Source organism: Geotrypetes seraphini, chromosome 7, assembly GCF_902459505.1.
Source record: "Geotrypetes seraphini chromosome 7, aGeoSer1.1, whole genome shotgun sequence".
NCBI classification, from domain to species: Eukaryota; Metazoa; Chordata; class Amphibia; order Gymnophiona; family Dermophiidae; genus Geotrypetes; species Geotrypetes seraphini.
The window spans coordinates 98,139,506-98,166,961 of record NC_047090.1 but is presented as its reverse complement, the minus strand read 5'-3'; the positions used below and the strand labels follow the sequence as shown (position 1 = coordinate 98,166,961).

Here is a 27,456-nt window from a genome sequence, read left to right as displayed (position 1 = left end):
TTTAAGGTACTATTCAGTTTAACCCCTAGATATATAACTGACCTCTTCTCTTTCTCAAACAACAGACATAAGAGAAGCTCACACTCAAATTTTGTTTCCCCACCAGTTAAAGGATGTAATTTTAAAAAACACCATCAACATCTTCTCTCACATCAAGCGGCATTATGGGGCAAAGATCTGGAACAATTGCTCACACATACTACTTATGGGGAATTTAGGAAACACTTAAAAACATACCTGTTCCTGAAGTATTTAGGCAACTAATCTGTACAATCCTACCCCACAATAACTGATCTATAGCGCTGTTAATAATTAGCTTCTAACCTTGTTAATTCTAATTAATTTATAACATCTTTTAACCATTGTAAACTGCATAGAACTTCACAGTCCTGCGGTATATAAACTGTTATTATTATTATTATTATTAATAAAAAAAATTAAGTGAAATAAGGCTGCATAAAACAGTCAGTCTTGGGTTATCCTATAATCTATGCACAGGGTTGCAATCTTAAAGATCATAATGAGGACTTTTCACAAATATGTAGTAGTAACCTATATTAATGTTAATATGGGTTACATTTATTTAATTATTTATAAAACTTAAATTCCATACAGTCTGTGCACAGTACTATCTGGGTGGATTATATGGAATCACAAGCAATGTAACTATAACAGTACAAACATCAAAATAAAATGCAATAAATACTAAAAGCAATCTAATCATATCCTAATCTCCTTCACCCCTCTCAAAGTTGACTACAAAGATATGCTTTCAATTTCTTTCTCTAGTAAATAATTCTGCTGTCCTTGAAGGGGGCCAAGAAGACTAATCCACAGAGTGGTGAGCAATACAGAAAGCTGAATGCCGGAGAGACATCAACTTTGTATCCCCCATTGGCAGCAACCAAAGTACCATAAATTCAACACAGTAGATCTCAAAATACAAAAGTAGCTTACAATTTCATTTATGACCCATTTTTATCAAAAGCGGGGTATAAAATTATATACATAATCCTAAAAAGTACTGCTAAATTCTCATACTTTCACTCAAATAACTTGGACCATCACCATCAAGGATATGGAAACCAGACAACAGATTTTAAATTCAATCCTTTTCCTGACTGAGATAACATGTATGATCTGGAGTGACTAGGACTCACAGAATAGAATGGGGTCCATTGTAAGTAACATATACATAAATATACATTTGTGATTAGCTTTTAAAATTAGTTTGACAAAGATATCCCTTTAGGATATGGGTTTTTATTTAAGGACTTGGTACATCAGATCATTTTTCCCACTCTTAGTTTGAACATACAGTGCAGTATGAATTCCAATGCCTTTATTTCTGAGTCAGAACACAATTCAGGTGTCTACAATGCTTATGCTTTGTCATTAGTTATGGTATAATGAGTTGGTAGATGAGGTGTGGTCTAATATTATAGCCATAAAATGATCTTTCTAGTTAAGACTGATGAACCAATTCAGCAAAATCATTTACTAAGAGTAAATTAAATTTCAATGGAGGTAAGTAATCATTGCTTGCACTGCAATGACCCTGGAAAACCATAGATATGAGCACGAAAAAGTAAGTACAGCATTCTATTGTAGTTTTCATGCATCTAAAGGAAAGGATTGTCTGAAAAAAAGGACTAAGAACATAAGAACAAAAGAATTGCCGCTGCTGGGTCAGACCAATGGTCCATCATGCCCAGCAGTCCGCTTATGCGGCGGCCCTTAGGTCAAAGACCAATGCTCTAAATTAGAGAGTTCCGTGGGGACAGAAATCCCACCCATCCCCACCCGTCCCCGCCAAAATCACACCCGTCCCCACCCGTCCCCGTGAGGAATCCCACTTGTCCCCACCCGTCCTCGCGAGGAATCCCTCCGTCCCCACCCGTCCCTGTGAGGAATCCCCTCTGTCCCCACCCGTCCCCGCGAGGAATCCCCTCCGTCCCCGCCCTTCCCTATAAACTTCAGAAATAGTTATTTTATTTAATTATGCTACTGAATTATAGGCTCTGGTAGAGACCCATTTACAAATAAGCAAAGAGACTTTATTAATTTGGAAATATTAATTGGGAAGAATACATACTTTGTAAATGGGTTTCTACCAGAACCTCTAATGTACCGTATTTTCACGTAGATAACGTGCACCCGTGTAAAACACGCACACGGGTATAGCGCGCGGGAAACCGACATATATGTAAAAAAAAATTTATATACCGCGCCCACCCGTATACCGCGCATGCTGCCCCAACTCTCCCGTCGCCGCCTGACTCTCCTTTCGCCCGCCCCGACTTTCCTCTGGCCACCCCGACTCTCCTTTCCCCCGCCCCGACTCTCCTCTCCCCCTTGAAGTCCTGTCCCCACCCTGAAAGCCTGATGCCCCCCCCGACGTCCAATTCACCCCTCCCCCTGCAGGACCGCACGCACCCCCACCCCGAAGGACCGCTCGCACGCACCCGTACCCCCACCCCGAAGGACCGCTCGCACGCACTCCCACCCGCACCCCCACCCTGAAGGACTGCTCGCACCCCCACAGCCTCCCGACCCCCCCCCTCATCATGTAGAAGCTCCTACCGGTGTCCTGCTGCTTCCTCTTGGCGGTCCCGGCCCTTCTGTGAACCCTGCGTCTCCGCTGCTTCGTCTTCCGGCGGTCCCACCCTTTCTCTGACGTCAGACGTCAGAGAAAGGGCGGGACCACCGGAAGACGAAGCAGCGGAGACGCAGGGCTCACAGAAGGGCCGGGACCGCCGAGAGGAAGCAGCAGGACACCGGTAGGAGCTTCTACATGATGAGGGGGGGGGGGGTCGGGAGGCTGTGGGGGTGCGAGCGGTCCTTCAGGGTGGGGGTGCGGGTGGGAGTGCGTGCGAGCGGTCCTTCGGGGTGGGGGTGCATGCGAGCAGTCCTTCGGGGTGGGGGTGCGAGCGGTCCTGCGGGGGAGTGAATCGGACGTCGGGGGGGGGAAACTATGTAAAAAAAATTTGTAAAACGCGCTCACGCGTATAACACGCAAGGTTATGCACGGTTTATAAAAACCGTGTATAACGCGCGCGTTATATTCGTGAAAATACGGTAAATATAAAATATAAATACTCAACTGATGAGAACCCACAAGCTGTCAGCTGAGGACTTTCTTTGCAGTTTTCCAGGGGTCCCTTTTGCCAAGCTTGGCAGGCAGCAGTAGCGTCCCTGAGTCACAGATGCTGGCACCTCAGTGGCTCATGGATGCTGCCAGCGACTGCTGCGCTTGGTGGAGGTGGCCATCTCTAGAGGAGGTCCTCTGCTGGTGGTGCTTGGGGATCCCCACCAGTCACAGCAAGGGTCAGCAAGTACTCCAACACTGTAGAAATAAAACCAGAAATGCATTTCCTTTTCTTTTGAACACAATACAAAGACATCTGCTATATACATTTCCCTAAGCTAACATATTTTAGTCAATAAATTTTGTTTTTTACCTTTGTTGTCTGGAGACTTATTTTTCCATAAAGTTGGTCCCAGTTTCTTTTTTCCGCTTTCCCATCTTCTGTAAATTCTTCTGTTGCTGTCCATTTGTTCCCCCTACCATGGTCCAGCATTTATCTCTTTCTCATCTTTCGTGCCTGCCCACCAGCCCCATGCCCAACATTTCTCCTTCTATCACCCCTCTCTAGCACCATGCCATATCTCTCCATCCATTCCCTTCACCACTGTCCAACATTCCTCCCTCTTGCATCCCTTTCAATCTGTCCCATTGTTCCCTTGCCACATTTCTCACTCTCATCTTTTTCTTCACTATCATATTCTGTACCTCCCTCCCTACGACCAAAAATTCTCCTCTTTCTTCCATTTGCCGTGTGTACACAACCATCTCTCTTTCCTGCTCATTGACACACCCACACCCAATTCTCCCTTTCTATTCCCTCCCCCACCTCAGCATCTCTTTCCCTCCCTTCCACTCTCCCCAGTTCATGACTTCTGTGTCCAAAAATGCACTCCCTTCCACAACTTCATTTGAGTCCAGATAACAGCAGGGGTTGGAGGCAGTCTGCAGCACGCCATATGTAGCCGACCCAGAAGTCTTCCCCCGAAGTCAGAGCTGATATCGGAGGGAAGGCTTTGCATCAGTCTGATGGCGGCTGAGGTGTCAGGTGGGAGGGGGTAGATACTGGATGTAGGAGGTGAGAGGAGACAGACTGTAGATAGAAAGGGGGAGGGATCAGACACACTGGATGAAAGGGGAAAGATAAGACAAGCTGGAATACCTGGGGAGAGAGAAAAAGACAGATGATGGATGTAACGAAAAGGAAAGGGGAGGAAAACATTGAATGGAAAGGAGGAGAGGGGGAGGATATGGATGGAAGGGAGGAAAGAGAAAGATGGGGCAGACACTGAATAGAAGGTGGAGAAAGAGAAATGAAGCAGATGCTGGGCTGAAAGGGGGGAAAGATGGGCAAATGCTGGATGGAAGGGGGAGAAAGAAGGGTGGATGATGGATGGGATGACAGAGGGGGCAGAAAGGAGGAAGAGAGGAGACAGATCAGATGCTGGGCAGAAGAAGGAGACAGAAGGGCAGATGTACGTGTCAAAGTGGAAGATGATATTTTCTTTCTCAAGGGACCCTCGGCCACAAGAGGACACCCGCTCAAACTCAGGGGCGGAAAATTTAATAGCGACACCAGAAAGTATTTCTTCACAGAGAGAGTGGTTGATCATTGGAACAAGCTTCCAGTGCAGGTGATCGAGGCAGACAGCGTGCCAGACTTTAAGAATAAATGGGATACCCATATGGGATCCCTACGAGGGTCAAGATAAGAAAATTGGGTCATTAGGGCATAGACAGGGGGTGGGTAGGCAGAGTGGGCAGACTTGATGGGCTGTAGCCCTTTTCTGCCGTCATCTTCTATGTTTCTATGCTGGATGGAAAGAGGGGAGGGGCAGATGCTGGATAGAAAGGGACCTCAGGTCAGCATCAGAATGGCCGTGCAAGTCTACATGGGTCCAAATGGTGCCACACACTGCTAGACCCCCCCTAGTCTATTGTGCTTTCTAGAAGCCAGTATTGTGGTGCAGCCAGGTCTCTGCTAGGTTTTCTCCCCCTAGAATGGGACAGACTGTGATTTGCCGGCAGAGGCAGAGTGGTGAGCCTGCACGATGGCGCAAACAAGCCCCCCTCCCCTCCCCACCCCACAAGTGTCCTCCACCCAGAACAGGACCGAATCTGGGTTCCCAGTGGCTGAGCAGTGAGCTGGTGCCGTGACGCAATCCAGCCTACCAAGGCATCCCCTACCAAGAACGGGAACCAACTCTGCATTCCTGGCCCTTGTATGAGGGAGGTCTGGTGCCCCAGAGTAAGGAGACCTGCAGCCATAGAGCACGGGACTCCCACGAGGATGAAAACAGGCCTACCTAAATTCTGGCGATGCAGGCATGCAACTTAAATACAAGTCCGGCATCACGGCGGGAAACAGCCATGCTGAGCAGTGAGCTCAGCACGTACACAGCTGAAAGCCTTGCTTGTACTTAAGCTGCATGCCTGCATCGCCAGAATTTAGGTAGGCCTGTTTTCATACCCGTGGGAGTCCCGTGGGCGTCCCCGTGGGAGTCCCGTGGGTCAGGGGGGCGTCCCCATGGGAGTCCAGTGGGCCAGGGGGGTGTCCCCGTGGGAGTCCCGTGGGCCAGGGGGAGATCCCGCGGGACCAGCGGGATTCCCGCGATCCCCGTTCCTGTGCAGACCTCTACTCTAAATGAGTCCAGCCTCACCTGCGTACATTCCAGTTTAGCAGGAACCTGTCCAACTTTGTCTTGAATCCCTGGAGGGTGTTTTCCCCTATAACAGACTCTGTAAGAGCGTTCCAGTTGTCTACCACTCTCTGGGTAAAGAAGAACTTTGTTACGTTTGTACGGAATCTATCTCCTTTCAGCTTTAGAGAGTGCCCTCTCGTTCTCCCTACCTTGGAGAGGATGAACAATCTGTCTTTATCTACTAAGTCTATTCCCTTCAGTATCTTGAATGTTTCGATCATGTCCCCTCTCAGTCTCCTCTTTTCAAGGGAGAAGAGGCCCAGTTTCTCCAATCTCTAACTATGCGGCAACTCTTCCAGCCCCTTAACCATTTTAGTTGCTCTTTTCTGGACCCTTTCGAGAAGTACCGTGTCCTTCTTCATGTACGGCAACCAGTGCTGGACGCAGTACTCCAGGTGAGGGCGCACCATGGCCCGGTACAGTGGCATGATAATCTTCACCGATTTGTTTGTGATCCCCTTCTTTATCATTCCTAGCATTCTGTTTGCCCTTTTTGCCGCTACCGTGCATTGCGTGGATGGCTTCATCGACTTGTCGATCAGAACTCCCAAGTCTCTTTCCTGGGAGGTCTCTCTAAGTACTGCCAGACATCCTATATTTGTGCATGAGATTTTTGTTACTTACATGCATCACTTTACACTTATCCATGTTGAATCTCATTTGCCATGTCGATGCCTATTTATCGAGCTTGATTATGTCACGTTGCAGATCTTCGCAATCCCTCTGTGTCTTCACTACTCTGAATAACTTTGTATCGTCCGCAAATTTAATCACCTCACTCGTCGTGCCATTTATAATAATAATAATAATAATAATTTTATTGTTATATACCGCCAAAGCCATGGAAGTTTGAGGCGGTTTATAGCAAGAAGCGCTGGACAATCAGCGAAGAGGTTACACTCAAAGTCAACAGTACAATCTTACATAATGAAAGAATTGGAAAGCTATATAGTTCTTAGTAGAGATGTGTAGATTCTTAATTTACAAATCGATTGAACAAACTCGTTTTTACCAATTTGCTAAAATTGAAGTAGGATGAGGAGAGCGTGATACAGTTACTAAGCCAATTGTTCCATTTGCCTGCCTGAAAGGCAAGAGTTCTGTCCAAGAATCTTTTGTAGTGGCAGGCTTTTATTGTCGGATAGGTGAACAGATGTATTCTTGCCAGATTAAAATGGGAAACTATGTAAGTGGGGGCCAGACCAAATATTGATTTATAACACAGACAAGAAAACTTAAACAGGATTCGCGCCTCTAGGAGCAGCCAATGGAGTTTTTGATAGTAGGGGCTTATGTGTTCCCATTTCTTCAGTCCAAGGATGTTGAAGAGCATGGGTCCAAGCACCAAGCCCTACGGCACCCCACTGGTGACACTCTTCCAGTCCGAGTATTGTCCATTTACCCCCCACTATCTTTTTCCTATGCTGCAGACAGTTTTTAATCCACATGAGTATTTCACTCTCGATTCCATAGCTTGCAGTTTCCCAAAGTAGTCGTTCATATGGAACCTTGTCAAATGCCTTCTGAAAATCTAGATATACAATGTCGACTGGGTCGCCCTTGTCTATCTGTTTACTCCCTCAAAGAAGTGCAGCAAGTTCATCAAACACGATCTGCCTTTGCTAAATCCGTGCTTACTGGTCCTCATCAGCCCGTGTCCATCAAGGTGATCAATGATGCGGTCTTTTATCAGCGACTATGAATGCTCATTAATTTATTAAAAAAAAGTTTTATGATAGATGAACCTTTCAACATTTATATGAGATGAGGTAGCCACAATCTGGGAGGTATCCAACAGGAGGTCCAAAGGGCCCAATTTAGCATCAATCATATTGCCTCCAATCACATTAGCTTGCAAAGTTGGAGGATGGAGACAGGGCTGGTGGTGGCTGTTGCTGGGCAGATATTTAAGCTGGTTCCCAATCCAGCAGAATGATTTTTCTGCCTCTGACTATAGCAGGGGGAGGGTGTGGTAGCTGAACACAGCAGCCACTTTGCTTGTAGCCCATCCCTTGCACCTCCATTCTTTCCACTAGCCATCCTAACCAGTACCAGGATAGCTGATGAGTCATGTTTGGAGGAGGGAATGAGTGAAGAAATTGGCCTTAGTTGCAGAACAGGTTCAAGGTGATTTACAAAATGAGAGGCCCATGCAGGCATGCAGTATCATGGGAAAATATTTACAGCTGAATTGAAGAAGAAATATTACATTAGTACAGATGGGAAGAGGCTACAGTACATTAAAGAGGAGAGATACATTGATGAAGAAGGGAAGTAACCATACTATACTGTGGAGGATACAGCAGGAACTCACAACAGCCATTTTTGTTCATGGCTCTACACGGGGCAGGAGTGTAGGAAGATCGCTCCTGCTCCACTTCACTAATAGACCACCAGGCTTTAAAAAGTAAATTGTGGAGAGGTCTGGGAGGAAGGGGTGGGTCAGAGTTGGCCCTAAGTAAGTTGTGGAAGGGTCTGGAAAGTGGGGTTGCGTCTGAGTCGTCACTAAGTAAGTTGTGGAGGCTTAAAAAAGTACGTTGTGGTGAGGTCTGGAAGGGTGATAAAAACTGAATAATCGAAGTCAAGAGAGACAACCCCGCGAGTATGGAGGGGGGAGTACACATTCTAGGAAAAATGCTACAGTCCCTCATGATTCAATGAAGAAATTTGATATGCGTTTTAGGCTATATTTGTATTCTTTATCTCGTCAAGTTTAATTAATGGTCTAATCCCCAAATTTTGGAAGGAAAGGAATGCAGATCAATGATATCAAACTATTAACTTATATCCAATTTGCATTTTGTGGCAAAAATAGTGGTTCATTTAGGGCTGGATTCTGTATAGGATGCCCAGTCTCAGAAGCCGCTTATGCGGCTTTTGAGAATCACACATGAGCATCCTATAGAGAATTGTGGCTGTCCTCATGGACAGACGCCTAGGTCCGTCTAATAACCCAATTCTCTAACTGGCATCCATTTCACATGTGCCAGTTAGAGAATCGGGTTGCTGCTAAGATTATCACGGCAAGGGATCTCCCTGCCCCCCCCCAGTAACCCGTCCCCCAACAAAGACTACTGCCAGGAGCGATGCCCAGTCCCTCCTACCGGAACCCATACCCATGAACATTGTGGGCATCTCCCCACCGGACCCCCCAGACCCCATCAGGGCTAGTTGGAGCGATTCCTATTTCCTCCAGCCAGCAGGCCCATCTCTTCAAAATGGCAGGCCTTCCCCTCCTCAGTGCATCCTGGGATGTGCCAGGGAGTGGCCTAAAGTTCTGGGACTTAGTTATCAGGGCCAATCTGAGCCTTAGGCCCCTCCCCAAATGCTCTGGGAAGGGGCCAAAGATTCTGATTGGCCCAGATACCTAAGGTCCCGCCCATAGAAAGAGCCTTAACAACCTGGGCCAATCAGAGCCTTAGGCCCCTCCCCGGCACATCTCAGGATGCAATGGGGAGGAGAAGGCCCACCATTTTGAAGAAGTGGGTCTGATGGCCAGAGGGAGTAGGCATCCCTCCAGCTGGCCTTTGTGAACAAGGTAAAGGGATGTGTGTGTGAGTGTGTGTGTGTGTGTGGGGGGGTCACTGGAGACCTGAGGAGGTGTTGGGGGGCTGTTTCTTAGCATGGGAGGGAGTGGGCATGCCTCCTGCTGCCAAGGATGTGTGTCGGGGGGAGTTTTGCTTGTTGTGTGGGAGGGAGTGGACATCCCTCTTGCTGATGGGGGGGGGGTGGTTTGCTTCATGTCGGTAGCAGGAACGAGTGGGCATCCCTCATGCTGATCTTTTATTTGGGGTCTTTTTTTTGTGGGTTTATTCTGCACTTGTGCTCATTGCTATCACCATGATTGGCACATGCAAATTTAGTGACCTTCCATGAACCTCATTTGCATGCACATTTTTTAAAGAATGTCTTGTCTTTTTGGAATCGTTGGATTTTACCGCCAACATTTGAGAATCTGTCTCTCATTTCTCTGCAGCTCATAGGCTCTATGCATGGGCCCATCCCCTGAGGAGCTCCTAGCATTTCCCTCCTGCCTCTCCCCTGTAAGTGCTCCAAATTTATTATTTCTTTCTTCCTATTATACTTGGTCTCATTTTGCAGGTTCCTAAAATTTTATATTATAATAAAAATATACAACTATAAGAAGAAAAAGGTTTTATGTTGCCATTATGAATTTTCACCCTCTCTGCAACAAAAGTGATTTTTATACTGCAAACCCTAAACTTACCACAGGATACCTGAGTGCGTCCATGATAAACCCTTTAAAGCGGCAGTCCATACATGCTAGTGTTTATCACAGCTTAGTAAGAGGATTCCACAGTGATTTGAAAATAAAATCGCCATGCAAATTTTCTCTCTCTTAACCTAAACTCACCCCTTTTCCCAAGGTACAAAATGACATATAGTGGGGCAATTATCAAGCTGCATTACAGCTCTACTGTGCATTATTTATCCCTCAATGCCTGTTAAAGGGCTGTAATGTGGTGCCATAATGCAATCTTTTTAGGTCACCACATGGTATGTAGTAATGAGATACTAAGTGTGCAAATGCATGCAAATACCTCATTACTATGTAATGTTTAGAACATGGCTGGTGGTGAACACGGCATGCTGCCTTAAAACTGAACATATAACTCCAGCCAAAGGTTAGTTATTTTACCCTCCCCTGTGCGCTGGGCTACAAAGCATAAACTTCCTTCTCCACTTCCAAATGTGAGACTTCTTTTGAAGGCCTCTCATAAATGGGAATCAGTAACCTGTAGTACGGAACTACTACTGGTTGCTGACTTCCATAACAAATTAAGGTGCAGTAACGCATAACATGCACCTTGATAATTACTCCCTTCCAGTTTTACAGTATATGCACTTTTACCCATAGTAAAGGGAAAGGCAATAAACAAATATCCTTTCACAAACATAAAGATATTTAGGGCTCCTTTTACTAAGCTGCGCTAGGGCATTAATGCGCGGAGTAGCGCGTGCTACCAATGCTGGCGTCAGTTCTAGCCGCGTAGCGTGAGGTTAGCACGTGCTAATCTGCTGCGTGCGCTAAAAACGCTAGCTTACCTTAGTAAAAGGAGCCCTTAATGCTCCTGTAGGCATATTTAAGTTTAATTGTGGCTTTCTTTTTAAAACTGACTTTTTTCTATGTGAATGGCTCTTTTCCAATTTGTTTTTTTAAGACAGATAACTGATTTTCTACATACTGTATAAGAAAAACTGCATTATGTATAAACACCACCAATTCACCCTTGATTTCCTGTTTATTTATTACAATTAAACAGTCTTTTTTTTTTTGTTTGTTTTTTTCTTCAAAAAAACTTGTACCATAAATAAATTTTCAGGCTAATCTAATGGCTTGCTGGTTAACTTTAGTCTATACCATAGAATAAATCTAGGGTATCAATTTCTGTCTTGTGAACAAGTCAGGGTCCAAGGGAGGGCTGAATCAAGTACTGATATTATTACAATAGCTAATGGATAGCTCAACTGCAGAACCAGAAGTAACACCGGAAGAAGCTATTTCCTATTACATGATTGTTGCACTATCTGACATGGGGTGCCTATCAAAAATGCTAGAAATGATACACATTTCCTTGTCCACTAAAGTAAAGTAAGAAAGTAATACCAACAGACGTTCATGGACATTTGAATATTGTACCATAATGACTCTTAGAAATTATCTGTGGCTACTCTTGTAACTGACATATAATTTCTCAAGGATTTCTTAATTGCTATATTTCACCATTCTCATATTCATGTGCAAGGAAAATGTAAACAAAAAATATTCAAATGAAATAAAAAACAGACATAAATAATGAAGCTATGGAAAGTTATTTGACGTAGAATTCTTTTTTTTAGATAGAGTGCATTAGGAAATTTGTATTATTTTATTGTATCTTTAAACTGGAAAGTAAGATGATATATGCCACTTACGATATCTTAAAAGCAACATGTGACCTATAAGAAGTTTATTTAACACATCCATTTATTGAATACGACAGATCAAAGGGGTTTTATCATAAATAATATTTAAGCAAATATGCCCTCCCTTTTATGAAGCCATGTTAGGCATTTTTATTACCAAACGTAGTGGTATTGTCTCCGACTCTTCATATGGGCCTATGTGCATACATATGAACAATATCCATTTATACCAAATTTGAAGAAGGTATAAATGTGGGTATTGACACTGTGTGCTATCGGGGCTGGTTCAGGTAGCCTATTTTAGTATTTGAAATCTATGAGCATCGGAGCTTTTACCGCCATGGCCGGCAATAAAAAAAAAAATCTAACACTGCTTCATAAAAGGGGGCCATAGGCATTTAAATGAAATGACAATTACTTTTGTAATAATTCCAGTACTAAAATTTGTGAAAATTAACCCCACCCCCCCTTTATGAAGCCGTGTTAAGACTTTTTTTATCGCTGGCTATGGTGTTAAAAACTCTGATGTTCATAGAATTCCTATCTCACCAGCCAGCCCTAAAAACTTCTAGCGCAGCATGATAAAAGGTGGAGGTAAAGAGATGCATGTTTGATATGACAACTAAATCCAAGTTTAGATGTTTGCAGAACACGTACGCGTTGTTGGAGAGTGTACATGAGTATTTGGATTTCTTTGGTTTTACACTAAATCTAGCTAAGTTGGAGGCTTTGGCTTCTTCGGCACATCTTCAGGAGCACTGGAGGGGAGAATTTCCGTTGCGATGGGCTGGGTCTTCCTTTCAATATCTGGGGATCTGGCTGACTATGGATCTACCACGCCTTTATCGTCTTAATATCGATAAACTTCTGGCTGATACGAAACAGCTCTTGGTTAAATGGCAAGATTTCCTGCTCTCTTTGTTGGGCAGAATTCACCTTTTTTTGATTGGTCTAGTGCCCAAAATGGCTCTATGTGTTACAGACTCTCCCCCTGACTTTATTGAAGCGTGATGTGAATGCCTTGTACTCTCTGTTGTCAAGGTTTTGTTGGGGGGGACGGAGACCTAAATTCTGTTGGTCTCTGATAGTGGGTCCTGCCACTGAGAGTGATTTTGGAGTGCCTGACATCTTAGTGTATAATCAGGCATGTTTGTTGCGCCATATTAGTGATTGGATACTAGGCACCTCTTTATACACTGATATTTCCTTGGAACGGGACTATTTCTATCCTCTTCATCTTATCTCCTCCATGCCCCCTCGGTAAGGCTGCCACGCCCGTATAGATGTGGTTTTCTTTTTAGGCCTCTATGGGTGCTGTGGCAGCAGATCCTCCGGTTGTGGCATCAGGACCCTTGGGTGAGCATGTTCTTGCCCTTGGTTGGGACCCTAGCTTTTCCTCCGGGGCTTGGCCCTTCGGTTTTCGGTGGCTGGCGGGCTCGGGGTGTTGAGCTCTTGAGGCATGTTCTGCAGAATGATGGGGCTCTTCTTTTGAGTGTTGACCTGGTGCTGTGGGGAGTCCCTAAGGTTGGGCTTCCTTTTGCCTATTGTGAGCTGCGGCATTATGTGGGCTCTCTCCCGGGGATTCCTTGGGTGTGGATTTTGGGATCTGGAAAATCGAGTCTTGATATCTCATTTTCATAAACAGCTCATGACCCTTTGGCCGCCCAGGGCTTTTCCCTTAGTTCAGGAGGCCTGGCAACATGATTTGGGGTGGGACCTACAGGGGGAATTTTTGCTACGGGTGTTGAAACGCACTGTAGGCCTGGTGTATAATACTGACTTACGTGAATGTCACTATCGCACCATCCTGAGAGCTTATGTTTCTCAAAGTCAAGCTTATTATATGGGCTGTGTTGATACTCAGTTGTGTTTGTGTTGCTCTGCTGAGGTGAATTCTTATTTTCATGGGCTTTGGAGTGGCCGGGGGATCCAGGATTTTTGGAAAGCATTGGCTTCCTTTTTGTGGGAGCTTTTACATGTACCTGTGCCTGTCTTGGCACTTACTATGTTATTTGCTCACTTCTCCACCTCTGCTGAAAAATTGTTTCTTAATAAATGTTTCATTTTGAGTAAGAAATGTATTTTAATTTTTTGGCTTTCTTCTGAACCACCCTCCTATTGGTATTGGAGAAATAGACTACCTGGGCTGATGGGCTGGGAAGCTATCTTGGCATATTGTTCTTGACGCCGGAGCAGAGACTTTGTTAACACCTGGACTCCGTATTTGAACATTTTATCTTCTGAGAGTCGTAGTCATAGATTGAATCGATTTCAATTGTATTCTGCTTTACCTGTCTGATTTCTGACCTCAATCTGTGCCTTGTTTCTGTTCTTTTTTTTTTTTTTTTTTTGGGGGGGGGGGTTCCTGGGGGGGGGAGGGGGGGGTTAGAGGATGGTGACTTGGGGGAATAGGGAAAGGGGATTATGGTGTCTGGCAGTTGCTGTGGAGGATAGAAGAGTTCAGTTTTCCATTGTACATAGTTTCTATTGTAAAATCTTTATTGCATTTTTGTCTGTATTATGGTTATATCTGTTTAATAAAAAAAGATTTAAATATAAAATATAGTATCAAACATACCCATTTTCAAGACCGCAAAACGCCTGTTTTGTTTTTTTGAAAATGACTGTTTGTGCTCAGTGCATGAACCATAATTTATAGAATGCTATAACATACCAAAATTTTTATGCATACTACGATACACCGTGGAGTTTGATGGGGGTTAACAAAAATTTACTAAAGACTGTACATAGTTGGTGAGGGTATAAATATAAACAGCCTAGAAGCATATCTGTGGCATTTTGGCCTTTCATCAGTGGATGTGTTCTTGCCTAAATTATAGGAGCATATTTCACCTATTACATTCTATATAAGAAAAAAGGTGCCTACTTTCCTTTCTAAAATAAGCAACTATATATAAATACACTGTTATAGAATTATCCCTGATGGGTTGGATTCTATAAATGGTGCCGTCATCATCATCTGTCTAAAAATACACCCAACTGCATGTCAGTCACACAATGGCACTGTTTCTAGAATTGTGGCTTCATGAAAGGTAGATGCCAGAAATTTAGGCCAGGGTATTAAAGGCCTACATTTCCTGAGCCTACTTTTCATGTGAATCATGGCTATGGAGGCGCTTTAGTGGTGTTAGGAGTCATAAAGTATCTCCATAGCCGCGATTTTGTGTTTAAATTCTGCTTAAGTTAGGCGCCTAACTTACGATGCCATTTATAGAATATGGGCCTATGTGCATACATATGAACAATATCCATTTATACCAAATTTGAAGAAGGTATAAATGTGGGTATTGACACTGTGTGCTATCGGGGCTGGTTCAGGTAGCCTATTTTAGTATTTGAACAAAGATATCATCTTATAAAATTATCTCCTGCATTTTCGGTAGCTTTAACATATATAAACTGTCTGGCTGATATTCAAAGCACATTAACTGACTCCCATAGGAGTGGCCTTAGGCTCCTGGACCAATCAGAGCCTCAGGCTCCTCCCAATTCATCCCAGGATGTACCGGGAAGGGAAAGGCCTGCCACTGTGAAGAGGTGGGCCAGCTGACAGAAGTGGGTTGGGTCCAGGGTCATGGGGGGTACAGTGGTTGAGGCAGGAGGGAGTGGACATCCAACAACAACAATTTATTATTTCTATAGTTCTATATCTTCATGGAGAGAGTTGAGGGTGATGGATTTGGGGTGGTTGCCGAGGAAGGATGTCGATATTCATGGGGGAGGGGTCAGGGTGGCCTCTGAGACAGGAGGGAGTGGGCATCCTTCCTGCCAATATTCAAGGGGTGAGGAGGGTCTGGATTTTTTGTGAGGGGTCAATTGTCATGAGGGGGCTGTTTGGGGGGGGGGGAACATTACCTTTAAAAAAAAAAAAATGAGGACAGATATTCTGTATGTGTAACACACACATCTGTGTCTAAAAAAAAAAAAAGGAAAGTCTTCCTGCCCTGACTAGCTCAGCAGAAGGAGGCTGCTTTGGGGCTTCCCCTGCTGCTCAGTTGTTTGGGCTTCCCCTGCCAGCTCTGCTCATGTGTCATGCAAAATTGTTTCAACACTGATTGCCGTTTTGAAATTGGACAAATTGCTGCCATTACAGTGACCCAGCAGATTTTACTGGTGATGTCAGAGAATCTGGCCCCAAGTGGCTTTGAAAACTTCCCTTCCAATGAAAAGATTGAACTTAGATAGTTAGGCCTGGTGTATGTGTGTTTTGTTAGCGGAACTTTAATTATGCTTAATTTCTGGTTGGATTTATGTGAATTTTCTTTAAGAAAAGTTAATTAATTTGTAGATTATAGGCAAGTGAGTTTATTGGAAGAAGCGGTATTGCTTTCCTTTAATAACATGTAGAGTGACGGCTAAGGAGTTAGGTTGGGAAAATCATAGTGTTTATTCTACTGACTGCTAAAAGCACAATTCTCCAAAAAGAATCAGCAGAGGATGAGCATTGGACTGTACTGTTACTTGTCAATGACAAATTCAAAATTACTAACATTGAAATCTAAACACTTGCTAGTATACTTAAAGGGGTTGAATCACCACAGGTTTGAAACTTGTGAACAATAATACCAATCATCTCAAACCTGTGCTAATTCAACAGGTGATAATGCATCTCTGTATATTTTTTCTCCTAATTATTAAGAATAAATAGTCAGCAGATATTTCAACATGGCCTCTTGGCTATAAAATGCTTGCAGCACTTCTAAGTACAATTATGAAAAAAATGGTCAGAAGGGCAAAACTTTCTGCACCCTAGAATTCTCTATGTCCCATTACTGAATGGGAAAGGCCACTTTTTGCCCAGATACCTTACACTGAGATGAACCTTTATGAAATGAGAGTGAAATGGACTTCGTTTGACTGCATTATTTATTCCAGAGCAGCTACTTTTATGGGTCTCTCTTGTGATGCTCAGAGACACAAAGATGGTGGAATTCAATGATAACAGGATAAGCATGCAGAGTTCTTTCAAAATTGCTGTACTCCCAAATATGCACATTGCAAGGCAAAAACAAAGGTGGAGGCAGGTGAGCAGGTGGATCATGTGATAAAACACGTGCAAGTATACCTCAGAAACACTATAGGTGGATGAGCACGAAGGGAGCCGAGCCTGGTTGTGCAGTGAGGGAAAAGAAAACACTGTTAAAAAGGAAATGGTGCCACATTAAGGGTTTCAGAAGGTTTTCTGTATAGGTGGTTCCAGCACTAAGACATTAGCAGGGGGTTCATTGCAGCCCATCTTCCAGACAATAACAAATAATAGAATTCCAGAATTTAAACAATGTAAGGTGAAAGCTTTTCCTTGCAACTTTAGAGAGGTACTTAAACTGTAATTACAGAAAATAGTACATACATAATGGAGATCCATTGTTTCTCTAGATAGGCACTATACTTAGGTGACAATACATTCATTAGTATTATTCCAAGATCGGAATAACTTTTCATTCCAAGGTCTCTAACACCAATGCCATTTAATTTACTGATTTTCTGTTCCATGCAAAAGTTAAAATGTACTGTAGGCAGTGATGCGGGAATCTCTATTTTCTTATGCTCATATTATCATCTCATCAGGCATTAAATTTAATATTTGTCAAATAATTTCTCCCCATCTGTCTTTTCCTTTAAAAGAAATGGCTTACTTGCATTTATATAATTAGATTCGAATTTGAAAAGAATAATCTCACCCTACTTATGGGAAATGTGGCTCATTTTTACCACAGACTACCCAAAACAGACTGATTTCCCATTTAAGCAGCTTGCATCTTGCAGAATATATCAAACATTAATAGTTCAATGCATTTTTGTAATATAAAAGGTTTCACCTTAACAGATTTGAGTAATTATTTGGGTTACCTTAACAGCAGTATGGGGTCAAACCAATAATCAGTTTCATTTTACACAATGAAATCTGAGTGCATCAAATAATTATAATGTAGGAAGAAAGACAACATATTGCAATCCCTTCCCAAAATCAGTAGATTAGTGACTCCTATGATAATGCTTCCTACCATAACTGTGTCATAATTATAAAGGAACACTTGACATTTCTGCAACATATTCAATATGTGAGTTATTTTTTTTATGTGCTCTCCCCAATTCAGATGGATAATACTATGATTCCAAACAGGTCCTCTCGGACATTACCTACCAAACTGTATATCTTATACTCTTGCTCAGCAAATTGTATTTCTATATTCTTGCTTTCTTAAAGTCTCTGCTCTCTGTATTTCCTCCGACTATCTGCATATTGTAATTCACTGAATGTCCAGCTCTCTTGATTGTAAACCGCCTAGAAGTCGCAAGATTGTGGCGGTATAGAAGAATAAAGTTATTATTATTCTTCCATGTAGAAAAGGCTTTGATAAGAGTGCACAGCCACATGTGGAAAGTGTGTGCTGAATTTTATGTAGGCTGTGTTTAGGGCGCTACTTTAGAAAGAACAGAGATGGAGCTGAAGTGACTGCATGTATTTAAACAAATGTATATATACACATGTATACATTTTTAGGGGCAAGAGCATTTGTGCACAAAATAGGGTCCTTGTAGGAGCCTTTTTAATCGAGGCAGTAGGTGCCTGTGTTGCCTTTATAAAGTATACAACTTCTTGGGCTTTTTCATCTGCATGTCCTGTTACAAAATTAGCTTCCTGTTTGGTGATTAGTACCTTGACTCTGATAGTGCTTTGTGAAGCCATTTGGGACATCAGAGTTCCATCGTGGAGTCGCTTCTGCTCCTGAGAGAGGGCATGTCGCAGAGTTGTGCTCAATTGCTAGGGAGATGGGTCTCAGCAATCACACAATAGCAACATTTAGGTCTTAATTTCATAATAGGGCATGTATATGAAATACCATACCATACGTTTTTTTCTTCTATACTACAATTTTCAACAAGGATTCAATGCGGTTCACAATAAGATTGGTTGTGATTTACAATGAGATTTGGTTCATGAAAAGATTTTTGATTAGATGACTTGAGCACTGGTTAATGTTAGTTGGGTAGATTGTAGTTAATGTTATTGGTTCGAGGAGAAAAGGTGAGTGTTTAACCTTTTCTTGAAGACATAGTATGTTCGTGTTTGTTGCAAGTGACACAGGAGGTTGTTCCAAACCTTCAGTCCTTAAAAAAGCACCTATTTAACATCTATTTCATAAAGGCAACAGAAGTACTTATGTCTAGTAGTGTACATACTTTCTCGCACAAATTTACACCTGCTCTGAAGGTGTAAATATATATGCACGTACCTATACTCTATAAAATCAGCAAATAACTTGTAACTCTGCCTCCAAAAATACCTGTGTGTAGTCCACATAAAAATAGGTGTGCTGAGATCTTGTTTGGCTGAAAATACTATCCCTTGATTCTTTATATGACACCATCCCGAGCTGTGGGTTCAACTTAACAGGCTAATAAACCCTTAATGGGCAATAATCGGCTACTAACAGCAAATGACTGATGTAAATTTGCACCTATTAGGATTTGCATATGCATCTGACTGTATGCTAGTGTATACTGCTTGGAGCCCAAATCCCATATCATGTAACTCAAAAGGGGGTGTGGCCATGGGGAGGGCATGGGCATGTCAAGGGTGTTCCAAATGTTGCATGTGTTACAGAATAATGGGGTCAGCATGCTCACCTTGGGCACCAGCATTTCTGCCAGGTTTCAGCAAGTGTAAATCTTGTGTTCAAAGTTAGGGCACGAGAATCAACTCTAAGTGCCATTCTATAAAGTGTGAATTGTACTTACTGTATTTTTCGCTCCATAAGATGTACTTTTTTTCCACCCAAAAGTGGGTGGAAATCTCGGTGCGTCTTATGAAGCGAAGATGCAAAATTTGTATCCCCCGTACAGCTGCAAAACTCCCCCCTCCGCGCACCAATCGCACCACCTTTTTAAACGCCGCCCCTGTACAGCTGTAAAACAACCCCCCGCGTGCACCAGCCACACCACCTTTTTAAATGACGCTCCCCCGCACCGCAGCACCTTTTAAACACCGCCGCTGGACCACCTTTTCAAAACAACCCCTTCCCCCCATCTCCGTCGTCGCCTCCACTGTACCTTTTTCAAGCAGCCTGGTAGTCCAGTGTATATCCCTCCCTCGACGGCTCCTTACTATTTCTGGGCAGCAGGCACACGAGTCAGGAGCGTGGACATCAGGACCAAGCTTTACACGCTCCCACTCGGGCCCGCACTGCTTTCTGAATGGCTTTCTGCAGTTCTTGCGGGACTCGTGAGAACTGTCGGCAGCCATTAGGAAAGCAGCGCAGGCCCAAGCGGGAGCGTGTAAAGCTTGATCCTGACGTCCGTGCTCCTGACTCATGCACCTGCTGCCCAAAAAACAGTAAGAAGCCAACGAGGGAGGAAGGGAAGAATTAAAAAAGGTACACGGTTTAAAAAAAAAAAAAAAGGCACGGGGGTATGATTAAAGGTACAAAGGGGGTATGATTAAAAAGGTACAAGGCGGGTATGATTAAAAAGGTACAAGGTGGGGTATGATTAAAGATACAAAGGGAGGTATGATTAAAAAGGTACAAGGGGGTATGAATAAAGGTACGGGGGATGATTAAAAAAGGTACTGAGGATACGTGGGGGGATGATTTAAGGTACTGTGGGTACGTGGGGGGGTATGGGGCCTGCCTGCTTGCCTGTCACTAGGCCACTAGGCCTGCCTGCCTGTCACTAGGCCTGCCTGCTCTGTGCCCTGTCTTTGCCCGCCCTGTGCCCTGTCCCTGCCTACCACTAGACCACCAGAGGGGGGGACAGGGTACAGAGCCTGGCAGGGAGGGGGGACAGGGTGCAGAGCCTGGCAAAGAGTGTGGGGTTGGGTGCAGAGCCTGGCAGGAAGAATTTGGTTCAGAATGGGTTTTTTTTATTTGTTTTCCTCCTCTATATCTAGGGTGTGTCTTATGGTCAGGTGCATCTTATGGAGCAAAAAATACAGTAATGCCAGTCTTTTCTGGTGCCCAATTTTGAATGCATTTATAGAATCCGGCCATGGATATATGACTAAAACTTGCTATTATTTGCAGAGACTGACTACCCGTAAGTAAATTGAATCTTTGGAATACTCTTTATACGTTCTCATTTGGCTTAAAGGGCTTTGATGATCTGAATTTATAAGTCAAGCCATTTTCAGGTCCACTTTATAGGGACCACATCCACTTGAATCAAATGCTATTAGCAAAAGCTTGTTATAAGGAACAGGTATGATTCACAGATATTAGGAATATTTATAGTTGAAAATTTTGTTGCTGTATCAAAATTTGAGATCTGGTGGTTCTGTTATATCCAAAGCTTTTGCCTGTATCCCTTGCAATGTGCATGTAGCCTGAATGAAGCCTTTCCACATGACAATGAGAAGAATTCCTACTGAATGATCAGGCCAGTCCACTTTGAAAGGTTTTAAAGGTCTCCTACTAACCCAAGTTCAGCATGTTGATTGCCAACAATTTAATTCTGTACATAAAAAAGAAATAAATGTTTCCATTATCATTTGCATCTCAAATGTTTCATTTTTATAAACTGACAAGATTATAATAATTTTTGCACTTGGGATGCTTCTTGCTTAACTTTTGATTTTGGAAAGGGATTATTTTTGTTTCAGTCTCTCTTCAGCCCACAGGAGTTTATTAATTTTGGTAGATCAGTCAAACCTTTTTTTGGGACCAATTGAAGCAAGTTAAGGTTTAATTTCATAAACAACATTAGTTTATGTTAGGAACCTATGCCAGCATCAGAATGAAACCCCGGCTACGAATGAAAGAAATAGAAAGAGAAAGAGAGAGGGAGAGAGAGAGAGAGAGAGAGAGAGAGAAAGGAGAAATGGGGATGAAAGGACAAACCAATCAGATTTGGTGTTACCAGCCAGAAAAAAAAGAGTAATAATAATATAAATCACCGAGTGAAATCGTACATTTACTCGGAGAGAGCATCCTTTCACATTTCCTTCTAGATGATCTCTGAGCTCCTCCAGCTTTCGATGGAGCTACATGTAAACATCAGAAAATGAATTGAAAAAAAGGTAACCTTTTTTGTAAATTTTTTTTGTGTTTGCTTTAAAAAAGTCACATCATTACACATTGCTCACTGCCATCAGCAAACATTTGAAAACATCAAGTTATTTTCTTTTCTTCAACAAACACATAATTACACATGCCAATAAAAAAAACTATCAAATTGAAAACCAACGTATTTTTTCTTATAAAGGAAAAGTGCACAGGATTTATTTTTCCTCCTCAGCACTGATAAACAAACACAGTTGACCTTTTCTAAACACAGTAACAGCTTAACATTTTCCTGCCATAGATTCTGATTTTAGAGGTATATCAACTGGGAAAAATTAGCCCCAAACTTTGTTCAGCTTATATTTTTTAATGAAGTCATTGACATCTGATGGACAAATATAGCAAAGACCAATCAATTGATTCCAATTCCTCAAACCATCACTTTGATGTTCCAGTGGAATAATTTAAATACAAGCCTTGCATGTACGTTCATAAGTTGGAAAATAGAAGAGGTGAGAGGAAAAGAATGATTCCATAATTTTGAATGCTATAACAAGAGGTAATTATACACATTTAAAACATCTCCAAATGGAATATCTAGTCTTACTATCTATAGTTTTTGAACTGCAATAAACTTTGTTCTACTCTATAAAAATAAAGGTAGCAATTTATTATGGCTATGCGATTATCACCCTCTTTTCAACACTGCAAAAATGCACAGTCCTCCCCTTTGAAACCATTATAAAATGCAAAAAATTATTTCAGTTCACTGAAAGACAGCGAAGAGTGCTACAGGTTATGGATACAGAAGGAGCAGCCTCTTTGCCCTACACTGAAATCACACTAAGAGTTTAATTCTCCAGTTAGAAAAGGTGTATAATTATCCCTATTCCCCTGTGTTCAGTGAAATAACATTATCACAAAAGAGCTGCAGCCTAAGCTGTATTAGGGAACTAAGAGGATGGCTTGTCCTGGAACAAACAGAAAGAGAGGCAGGAAAGATGAGGAGAGGGCAGAGTGCAAAACGGAAAAAAAGAAGCCATTAGTGTTTCAGAAGCACTAAAAGGAAATCAAGTGAAAGAATGTCAAATATTTAAATGAACAAACAGGCTGTATTTTCTAGCTATCCTCTATCCTTACTATTCTTTTCTTTCGTGCTTTACTTTCCTATATAACCTCTTCTTATGCTCTTGGGCTTTCAGCTCTATCAGAAGTTGCTCCAACTATTTTGTGCCTTCTCATATCCAGTCTATAAAGAGACAGACATACATGAGTTTGCAAATGGAGCAGGGGGAAACACATCATTTTGTCCCACTATCTAGCAGAAGTTTCTGCTCAATTTAACTGGTGAGTAGCATTTTAGAGGGCTGGCTGACTCCTTCCATTTTGGCATTCCAGGAGATAGGCTACAAATTATGCCTGCAGCACGCATGCCCTGAGCAGCCAGGTGCCATAATCAAACCTAAGTCTCTGGTATGCTAAACCAAAGGAAAGGCCTCTGGTTTCAATGACTTAAATAGGCTTTTTCAGCCACTGGCATGTCATAAGAATGAGATTAATAAGAAGAACTTTCTTCTAACACCATAAAATGACAGTAATAACTAGATTCTTCAAAAATATTGATTTCTCTCTTGGCATTGTTGCTTCCTGCATGGATTTTTTTTTTGTGTTATATATCTTGTTTCTCCTTTTTGTACAGTATTTCAGAATAAAGCACGTGCACATTTAATTATGGTCACAAAAAACAGGGAAGAATGGAGGGAAGTGTAATCCAAAAATACCACTCCAAAACAGCCAAGAAAGCTAGCTTATTATTTAAGCGAAAGAAAAGCCTCAGACAAACGGAGAGGTGTACTCACACTCTTCCACCCAAGCATCATAGACAAAAAACTTTCGCACAAGTTTAAAGTTAGCAGGTGGAAGCAACCCCCCTCCCCCCCCCCCCGAGAATGATTAATGGTAAAAACCACTGAACACAAACAGGCCAGGCCGACGATCATTTCGTGGCCGGTAACCACTGCATCAGGGCCTTAGCGCCAAATCCAGGCTATCAGTACGCAGATCCTAACTGCTGCTTTCGGCCTAGCCTGTTTGTGTTCAGTAGTTTTTACCATTCTCGGCTATTTTTTGCTCCCACCTGCTAAATTTAAACTTTGCCTATGATGCTTGGGTGGAAGAGTGTGGGTACACCTCTCCATTTGTCTGAGGCTTTTCTTTCTCTTAAGTAATAAGCTAGCTTTCTTGGCTTGTGTGGCGCTTTTGTTTTGGAGTGATATTTTTGGATTTTTGCATTTAATTATGGCCACATAATAGCTGATATTTTCTATCAGCTATTCTCAGCTGGTTGTATGTGGTTTTTATGTTTTATGTAGAGCAATGTCTCCTTGGGGCACTGATATAGCTCAGCATAGGAGTGTCCTGAGATTTCTATATATTCTTTAAGAGAAAAGCTAAGCAGGAGGGGCTTTCAAAATCTTCAAATGCAAATATATCATAAGGAATTAAACACAAACTAGAATGCAATGGGTGAATTTTTTGACCTGGTAGTTTCCTCTGGCTCATCATAAGGTGTGCATTTAGCATCATGAGCCTTCATTTGCAACTACACAGGATTTCCCCCCATTTTATATTTATGTATTAGGACTTTTAAAAACCATCTTTATGAAGAGAATCACCCTCTTGCCTCCAAATAGCTAATCTGGCCACTGTAACAACAGTTCTGAGTCAGTGGTCATGCAATAGGATCCCTAGCTCATTTCTTTACTTAAAGTCCTAATTTATAGTAAATTGTTCTAATTAGGACAACAGGAGAACTCTATTACATATTCTTATTATATTTCATTACCTGCTAAGAATCAAACAGTAAATAAAACATACAATATAATCCTAAGCCTCTCTATACTAGTCTAATATATTCCTAGTACCTTAATAGGGTTTAATTAATCAGCTCAATAATAAGATGCAGACAGTAGTCCAGCAGCAAAAGAGGTGTTATCCATTCTTTTGCACTAAGTGTTACATGTATGATTATTTCCTAGTTGGTGAAAAGTAATATGTATGTGCTCGCTGCAAAGAGCTCCTAGCACTCAGAGAATGAGTCTATTCCTTTGAGGCTAGAGTAGCAGACTGGGAGGAGCTGAGGAAGACAGAGAAGTACATAGATGAGACCTACAGGGATGTTGTAGAGAAGTCCCACCTCTAGTCTGCCTTGGAGGAGGGAGGTCTCCTAAAAGGAGAGCATCACTCTTGTGAAGTAGGAAATAATCCTTTAGCCAGGACCTGTCCACCAGGGGATGCAATATCCTCTCATATCGAAGATGTGTCTCCAGAGGCTTCTGCTCAGGAGGGAAGGACAGCTGTTGTAGTTGGTGATTAGGCATGTAGATAGCTGGATGGCTGATGGGCGTGAAGATAGTGGACCTTACGTGCCACTTAGATAGGATTTTAGATAGTGCTGGGGAGAAGCCAACTCTCTTAGTACATGTGGGTACCAATGACATAGGAAAATGTGGGAGGGAGCTTCTGGAAGCCAAATTTAGGCTCTTAGGTAGAAAGCTGAATTCCAGATCCTCCAAAGTAGCATATTCAGAAATGCTCCCAGTTCCACATGCAGAACCCAAGAGGTAGGCAGAACTCTGAAGTCTCAATGCATAGTTGAGACGATGGTACAGGAATGAGGGTTTTAGATTTGTTAGGAACTGGGTAACCTTCTGGGAAAGGGGGAGCTTATTCTGAAAGGATGAACTTCACCTTAACCGGTATGAAAGTAGTCTGCTAGTGCTAACGTTTTGAAAACGAGATAGAGCAGCTTTTAAACTGAGATGGGAGGGAAAGCTGACAGCTGCCTAGGAGCGGATGGATCGGTGTGGTGTACCATGAAGGATACTATTGAAACAGGATATTTAGGGAGTCTCAATAGAGTGTTTAAGAGGAAGGAAGTGTAAGGGACTCAAATTATCCCTGTCATCTTCTGAACAGGCTATAGATACAAGGAAAAAAGTTACAAGGAGAGTTAGAGTATATAGCACTGAATGAAGATGCAGATATACAGTAATAGGCATCTCAGAGACCTGGTGGAAGGAGGACAATCAATGAGACACTGTATTATCTAGGTATAAATTATATTACAAGGATAGAGTAGATCAAATTGGAGGGGGAGGGGGGTTGCGCAATATGTTAAAGAGGGAATTGAAACAAACAAAATTCTGCATGATATAGATAGCAGTGTAGAATCCAAATGGATAGAAATTCCATGTGTAAAGGGAAGAAATATATAGGTAGGGTTATACTACTATCCCCCGGGACAGAATGAGCAGACAGATGAAGAAATGTTTTCAGAGATTAGGAAAGCTAGCAAATTGTTCAACATTATAATAATGGGTGATTTCAATTACTAATGCCACAATAAATAGGAAGCAGGAATGCTAACTCATCACAATAATATACAAATGTTCAACACCCCTAAATACTATAATCTATCAGGATTCCCTACTATCCACAGAAAAGAAAAAAAATTTATGCTGGAGAAAAAGATCTGTTATTCTTAATAGATCAGAAAAACTCTACCATATTCCAACAATCTCAAAGGTAATTTTAATCTCAATGTCTTAAATATCAATGTCTAAATCATATAACTTCAGGATTCACTGTAGACAAATATCCCCAACAAATGCAGGCACTTATATACCATATCAAGTGCTAAGCTTTAAAGTACTTAGCTGATTTCTTAGAGTGTTGCTTTAAGTCCAACAGATGGCAGAAACTTGATCCACAGATCTACAACCCAACAGGGAGCCCCAGTTTCCCAACCCCAGAAGCAGCTATTGGGTGAAACCAGTACTCTCTGTTGGGTTGCAGATCTGTGGACTGTCTTTCTACTATCTGATGGATTGAAAGCAACACTCTGAGAAATCAGCTAAATACTTTAAAGCTTAGTACTTGATATAGTATATGAGTGCCTGCATTTGTTGGGGATATTTGTCTACAGTGAATCCTGACGTTACAAGATTTAGACATTAATATTTAAGACACTGAGATTGTTGGAATATGCTGGAGTTTTTTCTGATCTATGAAGAATAACAGATCTTTTTTCTCCACCATAAAATATATATATATATATATTTTTTTTTTTGTGTGTGTGTGTGAATAGTAGGGATTCCTGAAAGAGTATAGTGTTGTGATTTCAATTACCCCAACATTGACTGGATAAATGTTACATCAGAGAGTGCTAGGGAGGTAAAATTCCTAGGTGTCATAAATGACTGCTTCTTGGAGCAACTGGTCCAGGAACTGACAAGAGGAAGAGCTATTTTAGATTCGGTCCTTAGTGGAATGCAAGGCATAGTATAGGAAGTAACTGTGTACGAGAATGCAAGGCATAGTATGGGAAAAAAAACAGTGATCATAACGTGATCAAATTTCGGCTAATATCTGGAGTGATGTTGCTAAAGAAATCTACTGTAGCAGCATTTAATTTTCGAAAGGGCGACTAAGATAAAATGAGGAAATGGTTAAAAAGAAGCTAAAAGTATCGGTGGCAAAGGTTAGGACTGTAAATCAGGCGTGGATGATATTTTAAAAACAGCAAAATTTAGGACTTGTAAACACAATTGTCTGAAAATCCAATATGATAAACAAAAAAAGCTACATTAATGCGAATCACGTTGGATTTTCAGACTGGGCACTTTGAAGCCGGCAGGGTAGAACGTGTCAATGAATT

General features: G+C 42.2%; 1 protein-coding gene across 13 annotated transcripts in view; it reads right to left on the bottom strand.

Annotated features, from left to right (window-relative positions):
- Positions 1–27,456, bottom strand: part of GPHN (gephyrin) — a 798,948-nt gene that overhangs the window by 217,768 nt on the left and 553,724 nt on the right. For 4 of the 13 annotated variants that reach the window (XM_033950737.1, XM_033950741.1, XM_033950745.1 and 1 more), the window contains one exon: positions 21,647–21,718. The exons of 7 other annotated variants lie outside the window; for them this stretch is intronic. In XM_033950737.1, the coding sequence (XP_033806628.1) occupies positions 21,647–21,718 (72 nt within the window). Of the gene's footprint in view, positions 1–16,801; positions 16,844–21,646; positions 21,719–27,456 lie in introns of all 13 variants that reach the window. 2 more of the 13 variants (XM_033950736.1, XM_033950744.1) reach the window with 2 other exon arrangements.